Source organism: Anthonomus grandis, chromosome 13, assembly GCF_022605725.1.
Source record: "Anthonomus grandis grandis chromosome 13, icAntGran1.3, whole genome shotgun sequence".
NCBI lineage: Eukaryota > Metazoa > Arthropoda > Insecta > Coleoptera > Curculionidae > Anthonomus > Anthonomus grandis.
The window spans coordinates 14,322,583-14,346,315 of NC_065558.1; the positions used below are offsets into that span (position 1 = coordinate 14,322,583).

A 23,733-nucleotide genomic window follows, 5' to 3' on the forward strand; every position below is an offset into this window, starting at 1 on the left:
ACATAACTAAAAGTTCTAAATTTTTTCTAAGGAGACTACTAATATCAAAAACTAAACCTATACTAATAAAAACAGTTAAAAATTACCTAAAATGTAAAGGTAACAAATAAGGATAATAATAAATGAACAAAACTTATCTAAAATAAATTTGCTTAAAAGCCTCTTAAACTGTGTTAAATTATCACAGGTTTAAGCCTCTGTATAAGACAGAGTTAAGCAACTGATTTGTGTTACATCTGTTTGTCGGTATAAAATCTGTGCGATTTCTAGTACCATAATTATGTACATCTTCAAAAACTATTAATTTATCACCGATGTAGGTAGGTAAAAGAAGTTGTTTTAACTTAAAAATAAACAAATAGACACTAAACATAATTTTTTGGTTGACAGACAGCATATCTAGGACAGTTAACATAGATTTCACAGGTAATTACAATTTCATATTGTAAAAGTATAAAATAAGTTAAGATTACAAAATAATTAGGATTAATATAATATCATAATTTTAGTATTATCAAAACTATAAACAAAGAATATATTTCTCTCCTACAACCTAAAAAAATTACAAAATGGGTAAACAAACTAAAAGTGCTAATACAAATGATGAATAAAGTTCGTCGAAAGTGTTACTATGGTTGAGGCATAACATCGCTTATACCCTTAACAATTTGATAGTAAAGGCTTTTGAGAGAAGAAAAAATAAATCAGTGAGAGATCCTAAAAAAAACAAAAACATATTTAAGAAGGCGAAGTCTTGAAACTAGACGATAAACTTTATTTAGGACTGCTGTTCCAAATATTCAACAATTACGGTTCTGGAAATTTGACTGGTGGTTTTGAACCTTTGAACTGCCAAATTGTTCTCTAGAAAAATAAATATTTTATCTCTACTTGAAAGTCAAATAAGGGTAATGAATCGAAAGGTCACAAGCCTGGAAAATATTAAATTCTTCTATTAGCCTCTGAATCATGCTTAATTCTGTCCTGGATTTTAAATTAAGAACCGTCACAACTAATAATAATTGTTAAATTTTCAATGTAAACAACGATAAACTATTCTCTTAATTAATATTTAATAATTCAAATAAATAATCGTGTATTGATAGTTCCTCAATGCTTTGTAAAGTTAGTTTATATTTAAACTTAGGCATACGAAGGACATATATATATATATATATACATTCCTGCAATTATTCCATCATTTGAAAACATATTAACAATTCTCGCCAAATAGTTATCTTGTTCTATCATGGATAAACGATTTGTGTTTCTTTATGTCGACTTTATAACGGTGCTCCTGGATATTGCTTTAAGGTTCACTTATCTTTCCTTTCGTAGAATCAGTCATGTCTTCAAGAAAGTACAAATATTGTTAGAGTAAATCCAGGCTCATCGTTCAAATTGTAAGGAAGTAGATTTGGAGTTACATTTAAGTAATTTTCCAGAACCCTGGAAATGGGCGGACATAATGCCTGTTCTTAAGGTCAGTAATCCAACAGAATTGGTGAAATACTTCCTTGTTAGTACCTACCTACCTACTAAGTCTAAGATGTGTAGAAAAATTATTAATGCCTAATTAATTGATTTTAGTTTTAATAATAATCTCCTACCACCTACTCAGTCGGAATTCATAATAAAATACAGTACAAGTACAGCTCTACTTTATGTCTGTAATGATATATTTAAGGCTCTTGATCAGGGTAAATCAACAGTATTAATAGGGAGAATAAATTCCTCCTTATCAGATTATACAAAACTACATCAAAGAATTCCACATCATTCGTTTAAACGTAGCAACCTCCTAGAGTCTGTGAAAAAACGTATTAATAAAGATCTTATTGTTATATCTGATTTATGTACAAACTTAGAACATTGAAAGGCTAGAATAAGCATTGCCATGGAACTATGGGTAGTTTGTTTGCTTGCAACATCTCTGATACAATGATGCCAAATGCTTGTATAGAAATGGAAAAAAAAACACACTTTATAATATCATAAAATTTTTTCACATATTCCTCTTCGATAAAATACAAAGCATTTTTTATTCAGAAATTATGATAGCAGTCAAGATTCAAAGTTAAATAAATGTGATGACGTATATCAAAGAATAAGGCAACAACATCGCAACGCCGCTCGATGGCATTGTTGATTCTACCGACACAAGTAATCTTTACCAGTGACGTCGTCAAAAAATATTTACATGATAAATATTTATTATTAATAGATTATGCTTTAAATTATAAAAAATATATCCGTTTATGGACTCTTTATGCGTTTTTTTAACGTATTTCATTAGAGTAAAGGTACTTATCTAATAAAAAGCATTTTTATGAAATAAAAAAAATATACACAAAGTTGTAACGGCTTCCTAGTACTAATACATAAATCGGCTAAATTTCAGAGTTATTTTAGTTATAATGGGTGCAAAAGTGCAGCTCTTAATTGCCCTCCCCCCATCTTACCTTTGAAAGCGTTTATATAAAAATTTGGAATTTGGCACACATTATTAACCTAAATGCTACTTTTTGCTCCCTTAAATAGAAATAAAAAAAAAACTCTACAAATAATAACACACCTACAAACAAGTTACACCTGAGCAGGTATAGTAAAGAAAATAAAATAAATAAAAATACGAAAAATAAGATTTTAAAATAGTATTTAGGTTGCTAATGATGGGTGCCAAATTTTAAATATTTATATAAACGCATTCAAAAGTTAAGAGAGAGGGGGGGGACAAGAAAATATTTTAAAACAAAAGAATATTTAGCCTTTAGAATATTTAGGTTGTCTTTTTTTAAACATATGCCCTTGAATCAATGTTTTTATAAAACCAACCTTGGATTTAATAATTCTTAGATGTATGATTTTTAAGATATCCCAAATTTTATTAATGATAAGTAATTTAATAGTTCAGTTTTAGATAAGATGGTTAGGTAGCGTAATCCCATGCTAGATCTCACTATCCTTTTATTTATTATTTATGTAAATATTATATTAGGATGCATACAATATATTTATTATTATTATTACTTGGGATCTTCTTAATTAATTCTGCTCATGCTGGTCTCAACTTTTTTTTTAGTAGGTAAGAAGTAAACATGTTGCAAAGCATTTTTTTTCAAAGACAGTCGTTCTTCTCAAATAAAAATGTATTTGGATTATTTATTTGTTCATCTTATTTAACTGTTGAATGCCTTATTTTTATTTAATATTCGCCAAATACGAGTATATGGGCCACTAATATTAAATCTCCCAATATCTTGTTTAGAGATTATTGGGTGATAAGGCAAAAACCTAATCAACGAAATATTTTAAATTATCTCTCGTTAAATATAAGCGCCATCAAATTGTTGTTGTCGGGAATCACCAATATTATCAGGTATTAGCCGAGCCTATAAAAATGATATCTCAAGTACATTATATTGAAGCAAATATTAAATTCATTATAAGGAAATGAAAGTTATTAAAATATAATATGCAAAGAAGTTTTACGAAAAGGTCAACAAAACGTCATAATTAATGATTTAAAACTTTTCTATTTCTTTTTAAGGAATTTTCTTTTTAAATTGCAAATATATTAGTACTTAATATATATATATATATATATATATAATTAATATATTATACTTAATTTTTGAAATTTTTATGTTCGTTAAAAAATTAAAATTTAATGTTTTTAAATATTAATAAAAATCGCAAAAATCACGCTCTAAAATGTTAGTGCTTATATTAGAATCAGCCCATAAAAAGCCTTTAAGAAATAAGACATATTTTTATAACATTAATAATTAGGTGTTCAAAAAGTTTATCAATTTTAAATTTGTTAGTGTTGCCGTTAATATAAATAATTAAGAGCATGTTTCGTCATCTTATAAGTATTTTCAACTCTAAATCTGATGTTTCGTCAATCCATCAAGCTGGAACAACCCTGAATTTTTGTTTTAATTTGGGATTTACTAATTACGTATAATATTTATAAAAAAATTAAAATAAATACAATTAAAAAAATAATATAACAATTTTTGCCTGACACATGGTTTTTGCCAAAAGTTACTTCGCTCTAACTCAATGTTTCCAAAAATACAATTATTTTGTGTCACACAGTTACACAAAAATGTATGGTTTTATTTTTTGAATTTCAATTAAAAGAAGATCAGAATTTAAATTTACACGTTTGTTAATTTTATAAAACGTAATAAAACAGAAACAACGTATCAATTTAAATATTCGGTTCCTAGTTTGGGAATGCATACCTTTGGCGCCATCTAAAAGCAATGCTTTAAAACATGACATAACGTCACTGGATCTGAAAATATCAACCATTCAAACAAATTAAATACCGGTACCACTGTTATACCGTGGCGCGATCTAACGTTCATCCTTTAAAACATCAATTAAGGTGTTTCAAGCTGAAAAGGTAAATTATTGAAATAAATATGTAATTCAATATTCTACACTCTGCTCTACGAGTACAACAACTCACATCTATATACACGTGTAGAATTTAACTTATTTTACGCTTGTTGTAGAATACGAGTTTACTAATATAAAATGTCTTCTTTCTTTCTAGTATTATAGTATTTTATCATTAAGGCCCAAGTTAGTCAATTTTACCATAACTTAACAGACTCTCTATTTACGGTTTCTAAGACCCCAATGATGAAGTTTGAATTTAAGCCACCGTATACATAAATTAATTTATTTCGACGGCTGGTTTAAACGGCAAAACCATAATAAGGCAGATGCCACGGTACTCCTTGTTCTCAGGTTAACCGCACAAGACCAATAACCAGGATTTATGCACTATTGAATTAGTTAATCACGATTTAACGCCTAAATATACCGGGTATTCGAAAACCGCGTTTGGGAGAGATGACCTGCGTGCTTGAACATTACAAATTCATATATAATAATATTGTTCATTTTTTTAGAAGTATCATTTTAAAATTACTTTACCTGCAAATTACCTGATTGGGTAATAAACGATTAACGGTAATTAGGTGCGATGGTTATTAGTGCATACATAATTCGATTTGCCTATTGGTTAATTTTTTAAGAGAAATACATATGTTTGAACTTTGATTTGATATGATTTAAGCGAAAATTTGCATATTTAATTAAAACACCCCCATAATGTGTTTGTGAGAATCGATTTTGTATTTTGGAATCTCTAATAAGCACCTGTTAATGACATGGGAAAAACCAAATATCTGTTCGAACAGGGGCAAAAGGTTATGATTTTTTATTTACACTCTAATAATTTCAATTATATATTCCGTAGAAACTTACCAAAGGTACTCATAATAATTTATTAGATTACAATGGTTTTATAAATAGACAAAAATCATCAAAATCTGATAAACGCAGAGATATTGATAAAATGCGTGGTTACTTATCAGACGTATATACATTAGTTGTTACAGTCGGCATGTACTAAAAATACGAATCAGTAAAAGTGTATTATTAATATATTAACAAATAATTTAATTAGATTTTTAGTTTTGTTTAAGATAATGTCCTTAAAGTGTTTGACAAAATGTTTGTTGTTCTGCTGAAAAAACATTGTCAATCAGACAGTTCGCTAGCACTACTGTTTGGGTCAAAACAATGAACTATTTTTGATATTGAAATTTAAAAAAAAAAGGAAATTGAATATTTGATCAGATAACTATATATTATTAAGCCTTTGATCTTCAATTATAGAAGAAGCAACTATCTCACCTTCAAATTGAACCCAATATGTACGACGGTATAGTCCTTGTCCTGATAACACATGTCCTGATAACACAAAAATATATTAATTAATTTTCGGATGTTTCTTTCCTGACTTTTTATATTCCTTTACAGCTTCTTTGGATTGTTTTTATTTGAGTCTAAATTTTTTGTGTAAAATTGACCTTTTTCTGTTCTAATTTTGTTAACAATTGTATTTCTTTTATTCTTATATTCAATCCATGTGCTTACATTTCTACTTATCACACCCCTTTTATATAGATTATCCCTATCCTTCATTATCTCTTTAATTCTAGCACTGATAGAACGTTCTAACTATATTATACTCTAACCTAGGTACCCTGATCCACGATCCATATCAAGGTCAATAGAAGTGAAGCTCATCAAAACATTCTGACTCAATGCTGCTATTTGAATCGTGACACTGTAGGTTTCGCTCTCCTCATCATCAGTCTCTGAATTCTTAGATACTAATGTTAATAATGGATCATGAACTGGATCACCCAGAAGAGGAGCTGTGGAAGTCTGTGTAGACGTAAAAGAGTTTAAATATTGAAGTTTGTTCACTTTCATTAATTCGCCTTGTTTTTGGGGTTATTTGGCCATAACATTAAGGTTAGAGGCAATATATGCGAGCTAATTCAACGACAATTGCGCTTGGACTAGGAAGATATCATATTATTGCCTTGGTGACAAATGCATTCCTTGATATTTTGGGGTTAAAATATTAGCATCACACAAACAAATTTGATCTTTCGATCGCTTAGGTTTTTGACTAAGGTTTCCTCTTTTTTGGTGACTGGTAGCCTAGGTACCTTTTTTAGAACCACATTATGGAGTTCATAAATAGGTGACAAAATTCTCGTTACCTTCGCAACCTTAATCTCAATATATATCGGACGATTTATCCCAGTATATGACGAACGACTTATCCTGCTGCTAGTAAAATTGAATACGTTTCATAATAATTTCCTTCTTCTTCTTCTTCAACATGATTTTATTGGATATTGACAAGAAATTTTTTTATGTAAGGAAACTGAGAACAAGACTCTTCACATGGTCTAGAAATATCTTGTAAAGAAACTAATAGGAAAAATTTCATCACCAAACTAAGATCTTATGTATAATGGTCTTTCCCAACAAAGTAATATCTTAAGAACTTCTTCAGAATATTTGCAGGCGGTTTCAGATCACAAAAGCCTCCTACTTTAAAACTTCTTTTTAAATATTTTTATCAGCTCAATAACCCCACTCAAATATATGAATAAAATATTTATTTATGAATATATTTATTATCAAAAAGCAAAAGGAACAGCTTGAAGTAAGTGTTGCAGAGATCATAGTTATGAATCTTTTTAAGTTGTTTAAACTCTATTCCATCAGATGATTTATTCAAAGATAAACTTTTAATGGGAAATAAATAACTTCCTAATGTTATATAATATCTATAATATATTCAATATAGAGAAAAAGTGTCAAATCATCTGCAAATATTAAATGCTTGAAGGGTAAATTACAAACAACATCATTAATTAATCGTAAAGTACTAGGAAAAAAGTTAAAAATTTTAATACAATGATATCTACTAGTTAAGAAGATCTTTAGTCAATCTGGAATAGGCCTTCTAATACCTAAATGGCAGTAATGAGGCACTTATTATGTTTGGCAATAGAACTTAACCAGTGACAAAGTAAGATAAAATGTGACAGATAAAGTCGAAATTATACCCATTTGTAATGACGTCATTTTTGTTTATCTTTGTTTAGCATATTCCAAACAGCGGCGACAACAAACTTTTGAAAAAAATTGGTGTCTGATGATTATTCATCTTCTATATACTAGGTTATGTGAAATATCCGTCACTGTCAATCAAAAATATTGGTTTGTCAACTTGTTCTTGAAAGTTATTTCGAAAAGTGTTAGATAATGCCTAAAAAAAGAAATAATAGGTATAATGAACAATCGCAGCTGATGATTTTAAATATATTGGCTTTTTTTCAACTGGAAAAGGAACAAGTCTGAAACGGAATTGCACTTCAAATTGAGAATGTGATACAGCGAGCCGCAGATGCAACAAAATTGAGGACAACAACGATCGCAAATATAAAGAAGAATGGGATAAAATCAGATCAGGATTACGCAGCCCGTATATCTTCCAAGCAAAAGACAGCAAAAACCAAATTTACAACACATTTAAAACATAGAATTCGGGACACAATTTATTCTATGTACGCCAGAAAAGAATATGTAATATTGGCAACAATAAGAGAAAAGTTCAGGGAAGAAATTGAATATTTTAAGTTTTCTATTGACTCCTTAAGAAGATGGAACAATAGTATAGGCTTCAAGTGGAAAAAATCAAATAACAGAAAATATTTGATGGACTTGCCAAATATTGTTCATAAAAGAATCAATTTTTTAAGGGAGTATATCAAAATAGAAATGTAGGTCCGGAAGGTTTTACTCTAGTTTTCATTGACGAGACGTAGATTTTTAGCAAGGGATCATTTCGTAGTAGCTGGCAAGATGACACCAAGCACACGGATTCAAGGAAAAACGGTGAAGGTAAAAATTATCTGGTTATCTTTTTAGATTTTTTTTTGAATAAAAACTATTGCCCTTGTAAGGGCCCTCTAACTTCATAATTTCATCTGTTTCATATAATTTCTCTCTAAGACAATATCAGGGAATTTAACTCCATACACTACTCGTATGGGCATGCAACATTACTTATTAATTATATTAAATGTATGTTCTGGAAGAATGATTTCTAAAAGAAGAGAATTGAATTATCTTTTATTTTAAAGGTCATCGTTATATCGTGGTTCACGCCGGACCCAAGATGGCTTCATCAAGGGTGCAAATTTAATATTCAAAAGTGGATTAAAGACGGGAGATTATCATGACAATATGAGCAGGAAAAACTTCGAAAACTGGTTTAAAACTCAGCTGGTTCCAAATCTTCCCCCAAAGTCATTTATAATCATGTACAATGCAAGTTACCATTCTGGTTTATTAGAAGACATCCCAAGAAAATTTTGGACAAAGCAGAGACTGACCGAATGGTTAAAGAAAAAGAATATTGGCTTTCCAGAAAAAGCCATGAAAGATAAAATATGGAGTATTGCACGCAGAAACTGCCGTAGTGCAAAAAAAGTACTTCCTTGATGAATATGTTAAACCTTTAGGACACAAAATTTTGCGACTGCCACCATATCATTGCCAGTTTAATGCAATTGAAATGGTATGGTCGGAATGTAAACGAAAATATGATCAATATATTTCCAATTTTAAGGGGTCACCTTCAGAAGTTCTGACTACATGGGAAAGGGTAATAAACGAAATTTCTATAGATTATTGGTAAAAATATGTTTTTCATACAGAAAAGGTAATTGAAAAGGCTTGGGAGGCAATACAAGTGTGTGATGCCTATGACATTCTACCACTTGTGATTACGACTGACGAAGACGACGATGACGAAGACAATATCTCTGATTTCAGTTCTGACATAACTGATGAGATTGATTAAGCTTTTTTTGTTCTAGCAAATTTTATTTTATGATCGTCGTTTAAGTATTCAATCATATCGTTGCAATTTCATTAACTTAGTAATGCAATATGGCGTGTTTTTTTTTGAGTTTGTATGTTTTATTTCTTGGAATAGTATTTTAATTTTAATGATCAAACATATTCCTTCAAGCAGTTTTTTTTTATGAATAAGTAAATTAAATTGTCAGTATTTAAATTTTTCCCAGTGAGTTAAAATAATTTTATACCATTATTCACAATTTTTGTAAGCTCGGTTTTGTTACATCTACCGCTCGTGCCGAATTCTACTTTTCAAATATGTTGTAGATTTGGTTTTTGCAGTCTTTTGCTTGGAAAATATATGAGCAGCGTAATCCTGATCTGATTTTATCCCATTCTTCTTTATATTTGCGATCGTTGTTGTGCTCAATTTTGTTGCATCTGCGGTTCGCTCTATCACATTCTCAATTTGAAGTGCAATTCCGTTTCGGACTTGTTGTTTATGCCCCATTATTTATGATTAATTATAATAATATTTGTTAATTGTTAAGTTTGTTAATAATACAATAAATACTACAAGATTTTTTAAAATTTTTTGGGAATGAAAGTATACACAAGAATATAAAAATATAATAATATGCTGCTAAAATAAATCATTTGTTAATTTCTGAACGTATAAAAATACATAGCAGACTATTAATTTTTTGAGGGCGATGGTAAAGTTTCTAACCTAATATTGATTGGTAAAAATATCTACGCCATACGTTTTTTCTCGCCTGGATGACGTAACTACAAATGGGTATAATTTCGACTTTACTTTGTCAGTAATTTGTGACAGTCAGGTATAAGTAAATTTTGTATGCAGTTCTACTTAGAGTATATAAAGTGAAAAACAACCTCCAAGAAGAATGGCGAATAATCGTAAAAGAAGAAGCTTAGACGTCACGATGAACATAGGTCAGTAGTAGGATCTACACAAAACTAATAACTGGAAAAAGCTTTTCGGCAGTAGAGGTCAAAGAGTAAAAAGCTGTTTAACGTCAGGATGTACGTGAAGTAGCAGAATCATACTACAGAAAGAATTAATGGTCAAATGCTAAGAGGCTGCTCAATATTACCTTTCATAAGGACTATAGCAGGAACTTCAAGATATTCTTAATTTATTAAATAAAATGTTGAAGCAAGCTTTAAGGTCCATTTCAATTTCATTCAAATTTTCTATAAAAAGTAGAAAACATGCTATATTCCAATTATGAAATATGAATTTTTATAGATCATTCTCAGAAAGATTTTTATTAATTAATATCTATGGAAAAGTTTTTTCTAAAATTCTGAATATTGCTTCTTATGGTTTAAGTTGACACAATATTAGAAAAAAAGATAAGATAATAAGTTAAATAATTGTTCAGTCATAAATATTTACATACAATGGGGTCTAAGTGTGCAAATAAAATTATCCGTTAAACTAAAAAAGATCGAGAAAAAATAGATTGATTAAATATACTTTGATAATATGCCGAAATTACTGCTAAAATAATTCGCTTTTTTTGGTCCTTTTTTAAAATTATATTTAAATGTATTTTAGGTCCCACTGCAGATTATGTAATTATATTCAATTATTTGCATTTCTAGTGAATAAAAGTAACGAGACAAAACTAGAAGAATGGATTTGAAGAAACTCCATAAGTTCTTCTTCCTGATTATAAGGCAGTACTTATTTCTAATTTTTTTAAGGCAGTGGTATTATTACTGACTATTCTTCCAAACATTTTTTTCAGTAAGTCATAAGGGCACATGCGTTAACTCTAGAAAAATTATTCTAAGTAACACAAAAAATAAATTACGTGCATGAGAAAATTAAACCATATCATGACTATATTGTAAACATTTTTTTGAAGACATTTATTGTAGAAATTATCAGATATTCAAAAAATTCAAAATTTTTGGATAATATTTTCAAGCTTGAAATGTTTACATTTCCGTAAGATGACAAATGTGATATTTTTCAACCAATGGTCATTTCGTATTTTTTTTAGAAAGTTGACTACTGAAATAATAACTGAAGTTTATTTAATTAATTTTTAATTTCTTAATTTTCGAAAAAAAATGATTTTGTTAATACTGTAAACTTTTATTCCACAAAACATATGTAATTTCTTAACAAAATATTCCAGTTTTATTCACTGAAAAGTAAAAAAAAATCTTGAGAAATTGCTTAAATTATTTAAAAGTTATTAACAATGACTACTTCTACAAACAATATTAACTGCTTATAAGAATAATATAATTATTAGTTACATATTAAAAGTTTATTACTTTATTCCTTTTTTTGTTAAATTTCATCAAATTAAATTTAAAAAAATTAAAATGACTACTAAGACAGTTTTTAGAATTAAAAAAGGAAAATAAACATGACTTTAAATGACAAGGTTAAATGAATCAGTGAAAATTTAGAAGAGATTTACTAATAAAACTCAAGAATGTTTAAAAACTAATGACATCATATTAATTTTTCCAGTACATCAAAGATATTACTTCTATTGCTTTAAAAAGTTAAAAAATTTAAGTACAAAAATGCAAAAAAAATATTATAAAAGCTTCTGATATTTTTAAATTTTTTTTATTAAAGATTAAAAACATTTTTATTCCTTTTGTGTAAATACTTCCAAACCTTAAGTCATTTCTATACAAGACGTCAAGCAAGTTATTTCTTCTAATTTAAAAAGTTAATGCCTCAACTAGGCTAAAAACAAATAAGAAATTACTTTAATTTCCTAAAAGCTGTAAACAAAAAATTACATTTTGGAAAATCTTAGATTTATCGAGTAAATAATTCCGAATCCGGAAATCAAAAATATCTTTATTTTATGAATCATACAAGTTTTTAGTACCTATGTCTATTGCAATAAATATAAAAAAGAAGGTTTTTATTTTCTAAAACTATCCATTTTGTGCAACTACTACAGAATACAAAGCTATAGGTGTTTGTCTGCAATCTGCAGCAGTTCTTTAATTGAAAATGTACATACAATATTTTAATATATCAAGTGTATAGCTGTGCTTCAGTAATAGTTTTGAAACAACGGTACACATTTACTGTTATAGAATGTAGCCCATTTGGGGAACAGCAAAAAGAAACCCTTATGAGAAAAGGCGTATTGCTACAATAACTAGGTACAATTTTTTTTAACAATGTGATATTCCAAACAAACCATTGCTTTGAGATAAGCATGACTTATAAAATAGATATATCGGGTGTCAATTTGAAAAGTTCCCACCCTTAAATGTTTTTCTTGTTTTTCTTGCAGTTAAAAACATGAAAAATCGAAAGATGTCGTCACGTCTATTTTATGTGTTATTTAGAGGTTTCTGAAGGTGCAGAAACATTTAAACTAGCCTGCGTTGAGATTTTGGTTTTCAGATTAGTGTTTGCACAAAAACTATTGTATTGGGTCTAAAAAGACGTCGTTTTTTTAACCAAATATGGTAGGCCAATTTAAAAGCTGTAGCCCAAACGAGAATATTATTGTTAATTCGCTTTTGCTTATTGGGATTTAGTGGTAAGTTTTATTAAGTGCATAAAGTGTGAGAATGGTTTACTTTCTTCAAGAAAGACGGCATTGGTTTTTAATGAAAGAAATCGAAATCCTGAAGTAAGTCACAGATATGTCTTGCATTTGGTGGCAAAGTTCTCCAAAACTGGTTTAGTGAGTAACAGAAAAAAAACTGAGGTGTAATGAATAAAAGAGCTCAAATTGTGGTTTTAAAATTATTTGCTGCAGACCTTACCAGCTCCTTACGAAAAATAGCAGAACATACAGGAATCACGTTATCACACAAGACAGTAAGAAAGTCTGTTTTTGAAGGTGATAGACAATGGTACAGTGAAAACATCTTGTCGAACTTGCATTGTCTTATTTATTTAATGTTACACGACGTTTCGGTTGGTAAGTATCTCCAACCGTTATCAAGTGTAAACTGTTTAAACCAGTTACCAGATACATCAACTTGAAATTCTGCAGCTATATAATTTGATACGCTCTTTAAAAATGCGCAATAAAAAAATAGTGTTACTATTTAAAAAAATCGTCGATGACGTCATATCTTATTTTTGGGACACACTGTATAACTTTGGTTTCAACAGAAAAGAGCGCAACTAAAAATATTAATCGACGGATCCGAGGATTTTTTTAGAGAAAAAAAAAAGTATATAAATTACTGAATTTATTTCAAGTTACAGACTCACACTGTATAAACTTTTCTTCTAAAAAATAAAAAATGCGAATAAGAATTAATCGATATTATTTCATTTGATTTGTTTTTCATTTAATGTTTTGGAATTTTTCCAAATTTCTCATAACTTCTGAGTAAATGTTTTCACACCAAGAAATGGATGTGGAAATTAAAAAATGACCTGGAAACTTTCTGGAAAAAGTAATGAGGTAATTGATTAAAATCCATATTGCATGCAACTCGATAATATAAAAATTCATTTAATTACTTTAGTAAATCAGTTATCACTTTAATTTATTTCAAAATTTTAGAATTGAATAGATAAGGTATTACATGATTTTATGTCACGGCAAACTTTATGAAAATGAGTAAACCTCATTTTTCACTTCTGCATGTTCTTCTATCCTAAAATTTCTGCGAATCCATTTAAATTAATATTTCTTAATCCGTTGCTTTTGTAAATTTTTTGAATTTTTTAGTTTTGAAATAAAAATGTTTACTTACGAAATGAAGGATTGCAAACTCTTTCCAACATCTTCAGCATGTTATTCCGCTGCCTCTTCCGTTTGCTCTTCGAAGGGATCCACTCGGGCAAATACGCGGGCACCAACTTGTTATTCCCTTTCACCTTCAGGAACAGGATGTACTCCTCGTTCCCTTTGACTAGGTTCCTCCTACCACCACCAGCACCACCGCCGTTGCCGCCACGACGCATCCTCTCGCAATTTTCCAGAACCCGATTGGAAAACTCGAGGGTCAAACTATCATAAATCGGCAACGAGTCGGGCACTTTTAGGGGCTCCACTACCCGAAAACTGACCGTCAAATTTGTCCGTTCGATCCCTTGCACTTTCGCGAGCAACACCACATCCGATTGGTACGCTTTTGCGGAATAATGTACCATCATTTGGTTATTATGGCAGTCCTTAATGTTGTTGTGTTTTGATGATCGGCTGATTCGTTTGATATTTTCGTACACTGTGGCCTCGATATGCCCTTTTTTCTCACTCGATAACAGAGAGTCGTTTGATCGTGTCATTTTGGTACTATCATCATCTATGGGGAAACCGTAGCAAATGAAAACGGCTAAGTATAAAAAACATACACATCTTTCGTAATACGATATTTTATACATGTCTAATAATAGGGGCGGGTTTATTTAAAAAGCTGCACTAATGTGTCGGATAATGATTCTGATATCCAGGTACCGGGGCAGCAGTACCTCCGGGGGGTGACTCTTCATTTTCCAACCGTAAAAGCACACCACTTGCGGAAAATGACATCCCTCTAGGAGGTCATGGTAGCGCACGCGAAAACAGAAAAAGAAACACTCGGAAATTAATTAAAAAAAAAAAAAAGATGAAACGTATGCTGGATTATGGGGGAGCGAAAAAAAATGTTACCGGGTGAGTACCAAAAGAAGGTCGCGAGGTACCGGGTCTGAAAATACAATATAATAATATAATGTGAACGGTCGTTGGGTTAGAGCTGAACTGAAGTGCCGGTGCACGTTGTCTCGCACTGGAATCCATCTGGCGGCGGACGCCGGAACTCGGGACGGCGGCGCGTTCGCGGCGGGAACGGGCGTCGCGACGTCGACGACGCGATTACGATGCGTCTGGATGCGACGCCGTTATACGGGGGTGGCGCGTTAAGATCACGAGACGCGCTCTCTCTCTCTCTCGCACGCCGCACTCCGCTACGTGATGTTTTAAAATTGACTGACAGATCGGCGATCGGCGTGAGAGAATTTCACTAAGCGATGGTGGACTCTCGCGATTGTTTATAATAAATTTTTTTATTGTTATTATTTATTGATAAGATTGTGGAGTGTTGCAGTTTTTATGCATATGAGTGCTGATTTGAGTTGTGACGATTATGTATATTAATCGAATATGGTATGAGAAAGGAAAATGAAGTTTTTCAAATTTTATGCTCTCTCTAGGTTTTTAAAGTTTGCGCATGTAAAAGGACTCGGGGTTTAAATCCTGCTCAATGTGGTTTATATTATACAGGGTGGAGACTTTAACTAGAATAAATTCGCTAGCGGCCTTTAAAAATGTTTTAAAATTCTTTGTTGCGTACTTTTTTTTTAAATCTGAAATAATTATTAAAAAATCAAATTTCTTTTTAAGTCTTTTAAATAAATTGAAACATTTCGGGTACTGTTACTATTTAAATTTTAAAATTTATTATTTATTACTTAAGAAGTGTTCAAAATGAAAAACATTAATTTTTTGATAATGCCTTAAACGATAAACACTGGGTTGTCTCATCTGCATCATGTATTTACAGGTAAAGACTAAAATAAATATACAGGGTTTTCCGTTAAAAAAAAAAAAAGTTTAGGTTATAACTCAAAAACTATTTATAAAAAAAAATATATCTACACCACTGGATTCTACGGAAAAAAATCTATAAGAATAAGTTTTTACTTTCACAAAAACTTTAAAAATAACGCGTATACAAGGGGAGTCCCAAAATGCAAAAATTTCGAAAATGCCCTGTATCTTAAAAAATAAAAGGGCTATAAAAATTTTGTTAGCATCTTTAGTTTTACGAAAAAGTAGCACAGTGTCGCGAAAATCGCAACTCTCTATCTCTAAATATAACGGAGATATCTCGCAAAAGTTTCCAAAATGGGACACCCTGTACAGGGTGTAAAGTTGCAAACTCTAAGAGTTACAGGGTCGATTAAATGGAGGAAAAGTTGCGCAATTTGGAGCTTAATAAAATGACATTTAAAAAATTTTAAAATTCTGAATACTTCCGGAGATATCCAAAAAAAACCGAAATTTATCAAAATCGTGTTTACCTTCTACCGACTTTATCTATAGAGATATTTTTTGAATGAAAATGACTGAATGAAAATGTATCAAAATCGTTTTTACCTTCTACCGACTTTATCTAAAGAGATATTTTTTGAATAAAAATGACGTCTTGAATACATTATTTTTCGTACTTTCTGGTCTACATGACGAATCATTTTGACGTCCTTACTACCTTAAAGTAACGTACAAATGTCACATCCAAAATGAAGTCTTAAATGAAGGCTTAAAGACGTCTTAAACAGAATTGAAGGAGAACAGGAGGAAACATTCGGTACAAAAATACTGACAACTTTTAATTTCAATAAAAGGAAGTTCGCGCCTATAAAATATGCCATGTTTTCTTGTATTTTTTTAATCTATAAATAAGATTAGATCAAGATGTAAACGCTGTATAAAATAAGCTTTTTGTATATAAACGGTATATTTCGGGCGGCAGAACATTACAAATAGAAGTAAATATTACATTATAACCAACGTAGTTTTTTACATACACTTATATAACAAATATTTAAAATTATATATTGTTCTTAAGGCATTCTAATAGAAATTAATGATCTTATTGCTTAACTTAAAATTAAATCAACCAAACGGAGTTTAGAGAGTGTGAAAATAGACTGCAACTGCAAAAGGCCATAAAAAAAAGTTTTATTGCACATTATGGCCGTCCACTTTGTCCATGAATACATGGCAGAAGCAAGTAAAATAGCCGTTAAAAAAAATTAATTCTTGTCTATATTTAAACCCTTAAAATATGAAATAATATACCTGATCTAATGCAATTTGGCCATTTCTTTAGATGATAAGTAGGTTCAACACCTAAAACGTGAAACAAACACCAAACACGAAAAGAAACACAATACCTGAAAACCAAACAATTGCAAAACCGGATTGCCTTCTTAGCTCACAAAATATATACATATATTATTTATACTTAAACATAAAAAATTAAAGTTAACCTCAATGTGTAATATATATATATATATATATATAGAATATAGACGATATTTTTTGCATTTTCTGGACTTTATAGGTATATACAGTGGATATCGCATGCCATGTGGGTATATGCCAGGAAAGAATTTTTTGTACAATATACGTATTTTTACATACTTAATATTTCTCAATTCAGTAGGGTTAACAGAAAAAAAAAATTTGCATGCTTCTTTGCTTTGATAGAAAAAGTCAACGAATTTGGTATAAATGAGACAATAACTTTCAAATCGATTCCCTCTTTCCAAAGGACTAACATACCCTATTGGGTATGTTAGTCTAACTAACTAAATTAATAAATTTAGTTAGTTTACATGTTGATCTGGTTGAAAAGTAAATAGGTATAGAAAGATAGTCCAAAAGTAATTTTAAAGGGATGAGTATTTGTCATAATAATATATCAAAATTATCAAGATCGGTCACAAAAGCAACCCAGTGTTTTTGTTGCCCCGACTGACTGTTAAATAAGTAGTTGGCAATATGAGGGAGTTGACATTGTTGACAGTGTTTAAGACAAGTGAGAAATACAAGAATGAACGCCCTTCTTTCAGTCGGCTTGGCAGTATTGGCGTCATGACGTGGGTTGTCTCTTTGTAATAAAAGTTTACACCTGCGAATTTAGGATTTATCAAAATTCGGCTTATAATAACATTTTCTTATTACATTTGAATTTAGTTTTACTGTTTACTCAGTGATAGGAAGGATCTACTAGCTAGCTCAATTAAGAGCCGCGTTATTAATTTTAGTACTAATGAATTATTTAATTGATAACTTGCTTATTTTAAAATATAATTTTAAGGTGCAGCACTACAGGCAGGAATTGGAAGCACGAAGAAAATTAAAAACTGTAGTTTACAATAATTGCGAAGAACAAATTATGTTTTTTTTTGTATTTTCTTAATCGTTTATTTTTTGTTTTGTTTTTTAGACATATACATGTTTTGTTATATATTTTTAAATATTTTTTTAATATCAATATATATTCAGTTCTTATAAATGAGTTATTTTTTCCCAAATACATTTTACCACACAAACAAAAGATTCGTATATACATCCTAGATACGTCATATTATGTCCAATACATGACGTAAAATGTCCTAAAAGTACGTACATATGACTTAAATCCTGCGGAAAGTGGACGTCCTATATACGTCAATAGTACAAAATACGTCTTTAGTACGTATCTGTGCTGTTTGGGAACGGTTTGATTCATAATCAAAAGACACCCCTATTTGTCATTGTAAATACTAATAAAATAAAAATTATTGTATAATTACATTAGAATTATAAAAACTACTTGATTACATGTTGCATAAGTTTTAATGTTAAGAATTTTTTTAAAAGCTAAAATATTTTTGATCTTTGGTTGAAATGGAAGCTTACCAAAGTTAAATTATTTGATTTCGTCTATTTTTGAAAAAAGTTCCTGAAGGATAAGAATTGAATTGTGAAATTTATTTAGTTTTGAGAAGGTTATAGCACTTTGTAGCTTTTCAAGATTATCATATATTTTTTGAAACTATTTGGTCACGTATGAAAAACCTTTGTAAGAGGAAGAAACGCTTGGTTTCTATGCCTTCTTAGGTAATATTTTCAAGTGCCTAATGGTTGCACGTGTTTAAAGTTATCTTTTTTGAGTTATATTCTCTACAATTTGACTGAACCTGACTTAAAGGTTAAGAAATTAACAAAGTTCTTATTTTAATTTCGTTAACTTTATACAGTATTTACTTAATACTTTAAATGCCAATATTGTAAGAATTAATACTCAGGTTATACTGGATTTAGGTCAATACTGGAACCGACCCAATTAGCAATTTTTCGACGCGACAACCTTGCAAATTGCAACAAAACGTTGCATTGTTACGTTGTTTTAATTGTAGAGACAACCCCGTTTTACACCAATTTGAAAGATATTTTTTTGGTTGTTTCAACGTTACGCAATGACTACTCGTTAACTTTCTAAACGCTTTTGCAACGTTTTTAGTTACTGATTTTTGGATGGATGGACGCCATAACGACAGAAAAATTAATTAATTTTTCAACAATAAACTAATAGATAACTCCAGCTGGCAGCTACTCCAAAAATACAACCTTTTTAATCCATCTTTTGAACAGTCCTTATTAATATTTGTTTTGTATGTACTTTAATATAGTGAATTATACAAACAAAATACCCGTTTTGAAAAATTGACAAGCACTTAATTTTTAAACAGAATATAGTTTACTGTAAAAAGATGTTATTTTAGCCCTAAATAACACGCGCGCCCTGAATTTATAGCGGATTTCGAAAAATAAAAGTAATTTTTTTTATTGGACATAAGAAACCCGCTGTTGTTGTCCATGGTTAGCCTGAAGCAAGAGGAAGAAAAGATGGAACTACCCTAAAATTTTAATATTTCAATTATTGTTTGAAGTTTGTTGCGCGTATGCAGCACGTTTTTTTACAAACTTTAATAAACAAAAACTTTAACTTTTACAAAAAAATTCAGCAGCCCTTCGAAAAATATAAACTCAGAATGTAATGTTAACATTACATTCTGAGTTCTCATTGCTGCTGCTGCTATATAAATCCTAAAAAATAGAACTTTATAAAATTTACCATTGTTTTCAAACTGGTGAGTCTCTTGTGTAAAGAAAGGCTATAAACTAGGATATAGTAACCATGAAGGAAACCATTTACAAAAAGTTAACCCAGTATTTTAAATTTTAAATATGTAAAATTTAATACAAACCTTTTCACTGCTATCTTCCGTCATTTCCATTGATTAACATAATCCATATCAACTTTAGGTAAGCTAGTTGTAGGCATTTTTGCTTCCATTGCAAGTTTTTTTTTGCGTCTGTAGTAAGTTGCAGAATATTTAAAGTCTTTATATCTCTTCATTCTTTAAAGCAAAACGAAAATAGTAAATCCCAATAAGTCCAAGCAAAAAATGAATTATAAAAAAAAATATAGATTAAGTAGGTTATGTTGAATTGAATATTTTTTCTTCCTCAATTCATTCCTCTTTTCACTTCCTCCTTTGTTTTTCATCTTCTTCTTAAAACTCTTAACATGTCAAAAAGCTCCCTCTACAGCGAAAAATGTTTAACACAGACGATCAGGCAATGTAATACCCATTCGCTAACGATGAGGAAACGTTGTTCTTACTGGGTTTTTGATTCGAAAAATTGTACACGTCTGCACGTCATTGTTTTAAGTGTAAATTACTACTGCTACCATCTATAGTAAAAAATACGTTGTAAAAACAGCAAAGTTTTACAACAGTTGCGATACAGGTGCAGTACGTCGAAGTTTGGTCGAAAGTAAATGTCGTTGCAATACCAACTAAATTTTGCACTGAAAACAAGGTTGCAACTAGTGATAATAAGAGTAATCTCAACTTAGGTGACTGCAAGTTGTTACTTGGGGATTCAACCTCCAAATGTTAAAAGCAAGATCTCATTTGTTGCTAGTATTATAAAGATATATTTTATAATGATTAATGTTAGTTCTTAAATAGCATAAGATACAAATTGATTATAAAGTCAGTATTTTATTTTGTTAATAGGGCTCTCAACATTACGCTATATCCCATTCCAGCAACTGCCCTCCTTCGGAATTTAAGATATTTACTATTAGCAGATATTTAATAAACAAAATTGTTATAAAAGGTAAGATACGCTAGAAAAATTGATATGACAGTTGTGGCAAACCTTGAGGAATAAAATGACATCATCAAACAAAATTCAGAATATATCAGAATTTTTGGCATCCAACCTGTGTTATAGTCCAGTTTTGTTTATAAATTTACTGGTTAAAGAGTTTTTAATAAAGAGAAAGTAATTGGATGGTTTTCTGTATTTGGTTAATTTATTAATTATTATATAATATTTATTAACTTATATTTAATAATCTACAAGAAAGCGAGGTAGGAATAAGAAAAAACTTATATTTTATGCTAATATTCGATATTGAATTTAGACGAGAAAGTCAATAATGTTATATCTATGTTTTTCTATTGGTATGTAGACGAATTATAGAGATACTTTTTTAAAAAAATAAAAAATAAATTAATATATTTTGAGTTATTTCTTATTTGTTAAACACCACCCTTGCCTATTTATTCCTAACAATAAAGCAAGTAATCCATCTTGCACTCTCTTAATCATATCTATTGAATTCTGATATAGAGGAGACCACACTACTGAAGAGAATTCAAGATAAGATCTAACCAGTGAGACATAAAGGAGTCTATAGGCTTGCAGAGAGAGATGTGAACTATACCTGTTTACAGCACCCAACACTCTTAGTCCCTTTAAAGTTATTTTAGAGATGTGATGAACAAATCTCAGATATTCATCGAACCACACGCCCAAATCCTTGACTACATTCACATACTGCAAGGACTTACCAAGGATACTATATGTAGAATTAAATCTCTTCGAACCTCTATGAAATGATATGTAGCAACACTTGGAAATATTGAATCTCAATCCGTTCATCACTGACCACTTATACAAAGCATCAAGGTCTTCCTGAAGTTTGGCTATATCATTCACTTGCTTAATCTTCATGTAGAGCTTCAGGTCATCAGCATGCTTACAGAACTATGATTGATGACATTAACAATACCATTCACAAATAGATTGAAGAGCAGAGGGGCACAGTGAGATCCATCCACAGTGCCATGCACCTTCACACTCTGAGTTCTTCCTATCAGAAAACTTTTTACCCATTTTAAGAGGGAGTCATGAAAACCAGCACTTTCCAACTTGGCCAGCAAGAGACCAAAGTTCACCCTGTCGAAAGCCTTGGAGAAGTCGGTACAGACCGCATCAGTCTGAACCCCCCTCTCCAACACTCGTGATTGAACAGTTGCTGGTTGTGGATTTCCCAGAAGAGAATCCTGACTGTTTTTCACTAATGATTCCTTTGCATTGCCATGTTAGCTGACCGCAAACCAAACTATCAAATAATTTGGAGTTTTGAATACGTACTCCACGATAATTGGCAATATCCCTTCTATTGCCAGCCTTAAATATCGGCATGATGAAACTGTGCTTCTAAGCTTCTGGGAAGGTAGAGTCCTGTAAAGACATATTAGAGATTATCTGGAGAGGCCTACTAATTGTATAAATACAGTTCTTTAAAAAGACATTAGGTATTTTACCTGGCCCACAGATAAACTTGTTAGGTAATTTCTGGATCTTAGAAAATACCTCCGAGAGAATGAAGCGTCCAACAATAATATTCTGGGAACGAAATTCAAGAGAATCAGGAATGGGATAAGTAGAGTTGTCGTAAACTGTAGCAAAAAACTTTGCAAACAAATTAGTAATTGCTTCCCTAGACTCTGCCATTTCCTGGCCCAAAAACATCGAATTTGAAAATGCATTGCTCTTTCTTTTGCCATTGACAAACCTCTAAAAGTAACGACTATCATCCACCGCTGACCTCTCCACTTTACCAATATATTCACTAAAGCAACGATCGTGTTCTACCTTACATCGAGATCTAAGGGTCGAAAAACGAGCATAAGAGTTAGGTGAGGGAGTAGACGTATATTTCCTGTGTGCAGCCCTCTTTTTTACAAATTAAGTCTTTAAGTAAAGGAATAAACCATTTAGGAAACGATGAAGACCTTAGTCTCTTTTTAGGAACATACAAATCAAGGCAATCCTGTAAAATATCATTTAACTTACCCGCAGCACCATCAACATTTAACCCATCAAAATTCATACTCCAATCAATAGCCCCTAAATGAAAGTTAATAGCCCCAAAGTCGGCATTCCGAAAATCGAAATAAAATTCATCAAGATTATTATATAGTTTTTATGACTGAATTTTCTCATCTAATAAATCGTAATTTATTAGTTTGTTATAAATCTTTGCTAAGTTTTATAATTAAAATAAAATTGGGAAAAATATTAATATTAATAACAGTAATAATAAAAAAAAATTGCAAAAAATATGAAAAAAAATAACTCAATATGCAGTAACATATAATATAATAACAAAAACTCAAAATAACAAAATATTAAACTAAATATAGAAATAGTAGTAAAATTAGGCCACCTAATGATTATGTTAAAATAAAAAATTTACGAAAAATTTTATACGAGAAACAACTCTAACAAAAAAGATAAATAAAAACAAATATTTTATTATCAAAATGACTTACACAATTTTTTTAAAAAGTCAAAATAATAATAAGGAAAATAAGAAATTAAACAGGAAATTTAAAATTAATAATTTTTTCTTATAGAGTTGAAATAAATTTTAAGATAGTGAGCAGCCAAAGAGCTGTTACGTGCGTACATCTCAAGACCAGCCGTGTCCTTTTCTTATAGGATAGTGAATGCTATATTAAAAAAAAAATCCAGAACCTTAGTTGAAAATAAAGAAAAAACTGGTTTCAATTTTTTAGGCCGG

At 30.3% G+C, this 23,733-nt stretch overlaps 1 protein-coding gene across 3 annotated transcripts in view; it reads right to left on the minus strand.

The window, feature by feature from the left end:
- The window catches only part of LOC126743682 (uncharacterized), a 145,221-nt gene extending 130,006 nt beyond the window's left edge, over nt 1-15,215 (minus strand). The window contains exon 1 of one of the 3 annotated variants that reach the window (XM_050450890.1): nt 13,999-15,214. In XM_050450890.1, coding sequence (XP_050306847.1) covers nt 13,999-14,629 — 631 coding nt within the window. In that variant the 5' untranslated portion in view covers nt 14,630-15,214. Of the gene's footprint in view, nt 1-13,998 lie in introns of all 3 variants that reach the window. The other 2 variants (XM_050450889.1, XM_050450888.1) reach the window with 2 other exon arrangements.
- Between the last annotated feature and the right edge of the window lie 8,518 nt (nt 15,216-23,733).